Below are 5,632 nucleotides of genomic sequence, written 5' to 3'. Positions count from 1 at the left end.
CAGTGGGGAGTCAGCCGCGTGGCAGGGCTGCAGGAAGGCATTCCCCTGAGGGACAGGGCGGAGGTTCCCAAACTTTTAGGGACAGTGAGCTGTGACATCTCACCACAGAGATGACAGGAATGCAGCAATTAGAATGGTTGTAAAATGCTACGATGGTGGCTGTGCAATCAGTCCCGTGAGAGGTGGCCATTTCATGGCAGCACACGTGCCCACCTGCCACTGCAGATGTTCTAGGTGCCTTTCTAGCACGTCTTGCTGCAAGAAAAGGGAAAACAGAGGAGATAGCCAGCAGGAAAAAATGCTGGAGAAACACTAGCAGGAATCTTGCAGCAACGCACAAGCACGGGGTGTACAAAATCACATTACTGGTTTGTTTGAACAACAACAAAAGTTATGCTGCAAGTCTCTTGTCTCGTGACACAAAGAGCACAGCAACACCTGAGCAAACCAAGGCAGCATCCACATCCCATCCTGAGCACGGTCTGCAGCAGGGCCAAACTGTGGGACAGTGGCTTCAGGGAGCACCCTGCAGTTCTATTTGCCCCATGGTAGTGGCAGAGCAGAGAGACTCTCAGTCTCATGGCACTGTCAGCAGAAAACTAGGAAGGTGACTGGAGGTCCTGCTGCTGCCCGGAGCAGTCACCAGAGGTGGAGGGAGAAGGTTTTCACAGTAGCTGCTTAGTCAAAGGTGCAGGCTATCACTGCCTGTGCACAGGAGCAGAAGCTGCAGCAGCCCTTCAGGCCTCCTCCTGAGGCTGAGGAGTTCTGACTGAAATCAAATGCAGATGAAAAGCACCCATCTCCTACTAACTAGTACTACCCTTCCAGAGCCATAATGAGCAATTACCTGGGCTGGAGGAGGAAGCCTGGCAAATGGGACCTCCCATTTTCCTAATTATTTTCATGCTTTCACCTGGAAAGCCCAAAGACCTCAGTTCCTAAGCTCTCTGTGTTTTAAAACAGCTGGAGGGTGCAGCAGAGTGCAGGAAAGAGACTGTCCTGCCAGAAGACAGCTGTGGAGCTGCTTCCTGAGCACCCAGCCCCAGTGGCTCACACAGTACTGGAAGCAAACACTGCCAACAGAGCCTTCCCATGCAAGGTTAATTCACTCCTGCCATCCACAGTGCGAATGGGGTGCTTTCAGCTCATCCAGATTGTTCAGCATCACTTTACCTGTTTTATCACTCAGTAAACTGATCAATTGCACGCCTTGTTGACAGCATCAGTGTGAACACCAAATGGCTGCTGCAGGAGGAATGAATGTGATGCCAGCACAAAGAGGATCAGGTAGCAAGTCACAGCAGAGGATGGGGAGCTGGAGGGTCCTGGCAGCACTGCTCTGTGGGACATCCCATGCCCAAGACAGGGCAGCCAGCCCTGTGGGATCCTCCTCACAAGGAGTCAGTGGGATAGAAGCTGTACTGCCCCACACGTAGGACTGACACAGGAAATCCTTGCAGTGTAAGCAATAAAAGTTTGTTGACAAAAAGATTGGCCATCTGAGACAAATGTAGAGGTCAGGCTGCCACACACCACTGGCCAGACGTGGGGCCATGGGGAGAGCCCCAGAAAACCATCATAGACAGAGGCAGGGTTGAATCATGCTTTAATTGCTGCCAGAGTGACAACAGAGTGGGGACAGAGCAGGGCCAGGTCCAGTGCCATGGGGCAGAGGGGCTGGTGCCCAAGTCCCCACAAGGAGCAGTGGGACAGGGAGAGGGGCGGACCCATCCCTGGGCATCTTGCCTTGCCCAGCTGCAATCAAGATCATCCTGTTCATCCTCAGTACCCAAGCAAGACTGGGAGAACAGCAGCACATCTGGTGTCTCCAAGCCAGTGCAGCTCTGCTGGTGTCACAGCAGGGCACAGGGACACCTTCACCCCACTCCTTCTTTCCTGCCCCCATCCGCATGGGGCCAAAAGCCAAGGGTAGGTGGAAATGGCAGGAAGGAGATGGGGGCACGGGGATGGAGAGGGACTGCAGCCTCATATGGAGATGTGCGACTCTCTCTCCTCTTCCTCTGGCAGCTGCTCACTGGGCTGAATGTAGTTGTCCTCGATGAAGCCATCATCATCCTCAACATGCAGGCCGGTGATATTGGACACAGGGGGGTTCTCACTGTCACCCCAGCCTGAGGAGCCCCTGTCCCAGCCAGTGCCCTCTTCCAAGGGGCCGCCTCCAATTGAGCTGGTTTCAGGCAGCGGTCGGTGGCGGTAGCTGGTGATGTTCTTGTGGCAGATCTTGCACTTGGCAACCAGAGCGACCAGGATGGAGATGCTGATGGCAGCCACTAGGAAGCCCACTAGGTAGGGCCAGCTCCTTCCTCCCTTCCCCGCAGGTGGTGCGGTGGCTGCAGCAGAGGACAGGCTCATCAGGGCTGGGCTGTGGCACAGCAGGTGCTCCACCACAGCTGACCACATGCATGCTTCACAGTGCTGCTTGTGGTGGGGAGGCCACCCCTGGGGGTGGACAGGAGGAAGGTAGTTCTCCCTGACCCAACTTACTGTTGTTGTTTGTAACTGTGGTCTGCTGTGCTGGGCTGACATCTCGAGGAAACCTCTGGCTTTTCTGGCAGCCCAGCTCCCAGGAATCCAGAGTTGCGATGTCCTGTCCCTGCAGCTCCGAAGGTGATGCACAGGTGACATGCATGGCTGGGAGACAACAGGCTAAGGTGGGACAGGGGATCTTCACCTGTTCCCTCCCCAGCTTAGAGAAAGCATTCCCTTCTTGCTTTCAAGCACTTCCAGTGCTGCCCTCCAGCCTTGTCAGTCCTCAGTTCTGTGTAAGGCACTACTAGAGGAAAAAATCTCTGACTATGGATCCCCCAATAAGCACAGCTGTATGAGTGTGTGCCCACCACTAGCAGCTCTTCTTAACTAGGCAATGCCAAATTCATGGACATTGATAGAAACCCCATGGTCACAGGGCTGCTCTTGCCTGGGAGCCAAGCTTGGGGGGCTAAAGCCTGATCCTGTTCCTCAGGAGATGTTGAACGCTTGTGAAGATCTGTGCACTTCATGCAGATACGTGCATATGGATTTAGGAGTGTTAATTTCCAAGAAAAGTGGCTGAAGTATAGATCTCTGAATATTTTCCTCCTGTCTGTCATACCCAGAAATGTTGGATGTTGTGTGTACCTGAAAATGAAGAAGAACTGAGACATTACGTCTCAGTTTGCTGTCCCTCAGAAGGGAGGAGAGCAGTCTTAGGGCTGGAGCAGAAGGACCAAATTCCCTTTCCAGGATCCCTCTCATCCCAAACCCATCCTGACACCCACCCCCCACCTCTCACCTTGCCTGCGCTTCAGCCACTGCTGTAAGGGATACGTGACACAGTCACAGACCCAGGGGTTTCCATCCAGCTGGACCCACGGGATGGCTTCCATCAGCTGCAACATCAAAGTGTCCACAGACATCAGTGCATTGTTCTGCAGGTTCAGGTGGAGGAGACTTCTCAGCGGCAGAAACAACGGGACCTCCAGCTCTCGCAAACTGTTGTTTCTTAGAAGCAGGGTTTGCAAGTTTTCCAAGCCCTTGAAAGCATCTGTGTGGAGGTAGGTGATGCTGCAGTTGCTCAGGTCCAGCAGGCATAGTGCCCTGACGTTGGAGAAGACGGCGGAGTGCAGTGTGAGCAGGGCGTTGCTGGAGAGGTTGAGGGAGAGCAGGGAAGGGAAATGCGTCAAGAGTGTCCCACGCTGCGGCATGACCAAGCTGTTGAAGGAGAGGTCTAAGCCGGTGATGTTTCTCGGAAGGGAGCTTGGAGCGTGCAGGAGGCTCTTCCTGCTGCAGTCAGCCCATCCCTGGGGAAAGAGCTGCTGAGGTGGGCCCTCTGCCTTCTGAGGGCGTCACTGTCACTCTGCTGCAGTAACCGTGTCACCCCATGTGTAAGCAGGGGCTCCCTGCAGCGACGCAAACCTGGCACACAGCCGCTTTTGGCCGGGGCCCCTCAGGGACTCTGCATCGCTGCAGACGAGCAATGCCTGGAGCCGGCAGCACAAAAGCCCAGACGAGCCCTTGCCAGTCCCGCCTGCAGTGCTCCTGCAGTCATCGGGAACACCACCGCCCGCACACCTGTCCCAAGCCCCTGCCCCTACCTGATGATGCAGGCCGCAGGGCCGTCCCGCCGCCGCCGCTCCCCAGGCGCAGAGCAGGCCGCAGAAACCCAGCAGGCCGGTGGGAGCCATCGAGCTCCAGGAAGCTGCGGGGCAGAAAAACAAGGTTGAGGGCGGGCGGTGCTGGTGAGGTGCGGCGGTGACGGGGATGGCCGTTCCCGGGCAGGCCACGGCTACCTCGATGCCCCACGGCGCCGCTCGCCCGGGGCCAGCCTGGCGGCCACATTCCCTCCCGCGGCCCTGAGGCGCGGAGAGAGGCGGCGGTGTGGCTTACACATTAACCACCGCGCCCTGGGCTGCTCCGGGGCTGGGGCAGGGCAGGAGGTGGGCACGGAGGTGGCACCGTCTCGCCGTGGCCCCGGTGCTGGCGGCAGCCTTTAACCTCCCTTGCAGGGCACCCCTGGGGCTGCTGTGCACGGAGGGCAGAGCAGGCCTCCAGAAAGGCAGTGCTGGCAGCGCTGCTGAGGCAGCCATGGGTGGACATGCAGGGTGTTCGCGTTTCCTATCAGGAAACGTATCAGCACACGATGGTTTCTGGCATGCAGTGCTTTGGATTAAAATGTGCGAATGGTAACAAAAAGGGGTATTTTTGTCTTTTTTTTTTTTTTTTTTTTTTTCTTTTTTTAAGTCTAATGTGATTCAGCAGAAAAATTCAGGGCTGTGAGTCCAGCAGAAATTCAGGTGTTCTGTGCACACTGTGGTCTTTCCATGTTAGAGGTGTGGTGGGCACGGCTGCACTGGGGTTGCTGGTTCCTTGCCAGGAGATGCAGGGCCATTGCTGAATGTCCCCATGAAACCTCCTGGAGAAGTCTCCTTCCTGCCTCCAACTCAAGGGATCTGCACAAATAGAAACCTCCAGGAAAAAAAAAACAAAACGCAAAGGAAGATGTTTCCCCATCCTTGGAGACATTCGAGGTCAGGCTGGACCAGGCTCTGAGCACCTGATGGAGCTGCAGCTTTGCAGGGGAGTTGGACTAGATGGTCTTTAAGGGTCCCTTCCAATGCAAATGATTCTGTGATTCTATGATTCTGTAGGTGTGGTTGGCTCTGGTTCCTTCATGGATCCCCAAGATCTGCCTAGTGTGGGGAGCTGATGGTTAATGGATCCAGCTCCCCAGCAGACCACAGCAATGCCCTGGTTCCCCTTCATGCAGCTAGTGGATATGTGCTTTGCTCTCCAAGGAGCGTGCTGCAAGGCCTGCTTTGCAGAGTGTCCCCACAAAGTGTGCTTGTTCCACATCAATAATCCCTTTATCACAATGATTCATCATGTTGGACAACATTTCACAAAGTGCATCACAGTCTATTGTTCTGCCTGCATGGCTGTGCCGCTGCTGACCGTGGCGCACACTGCCCATCTCAAACATGGGTAAGCATGAGATGGCACAATAGCAATTATAGCCCTGAGCATGACTGACCTCTACCACCAGTAAACTATAGGAAGCAGCCATCTATTTATGTATTCACCTATCTATCCCCCTTCCTGCAGCTGTACTGAGCTCACTGATGAGTCCCTGACC

At 55.1% G+C, this 5,632-nt stretch overlaps 1 protein-coding gene across 1 annotated transcript; it reads right to left on the bottom strand.

The window, feature by feature from the left end:
* Positions 1-1,589: 1,589 nt before the first annotated feature.
* C5H1orf210 (chromosome 5 C1orf210 homolog) lies at positions 1,590-4,419 on the bottom strand. Its single transcript, XM_048945439.1, has 5 exons — positions 4,290-4,419; positions 4,095-4,198; positions 3,293-3,800; positions 2,506-2,652; positions 1,590-2,351 (listed from the first exon to the last, which is right to left on the bottom strand). The coding sequence occupies exons 1-5, from the start codon at positions 4,336-4,338 to the stop codon at positions 1,987-1,989; spliced, it is 1,173 nt and encodes a 390-aa protein (XP_048801396.1). The 5' UTR covers positions 4,339-4,419; the 3' UTR covers positions 1,590-1,986.
* Between the last annotated feature and the right edge of the window lie 1,213 nt (positions 4,420-5,632).

This window comes from Lagopus muta, chromosome 5 (genome assembly GCF_023343835.1).
Source record: "Lagopus muta isolate bLagMut1 chromosome 5, bLagMut1 primary, whole genome shotgun sequence".
Classification (NCBI taxonomy): domain Eukaryota; kingdom Metazoa; phylum Chordata; class Aves; order Galliformes; family Phasianidae; genus Lagopus; species Lagopus muta.
This window is presented reverse-complemented; position numbering and strand designations above follow the sequence as displayed.

Excerpts from the sequence above, each read along its gene's own strand:
- C5H1orf210 (XM_048945439.1), bottom strand. The coding sequence starts at position 4,338 with ATGTGGCCGCCAGGCTGGCCCCGGGCGAGCGGCGCCGTGGGGCATCGA. Across the intron at positions 2,653-3,292 it reads GTGGCTGAAGCGCAGGCAAG|CCATGCATGTCACCTGTGCA; the intron begins GTGAGAGGTGGG and ends GTTGTCTCCCAG. Across the intron at positions 2,352-2,505 it reads CACAGTTACAAACAACAACA|CCACCGCACCACCTGCGGGG; the intron begins GTAAGTTGGGTC and ends CCTCTGCTGCAG.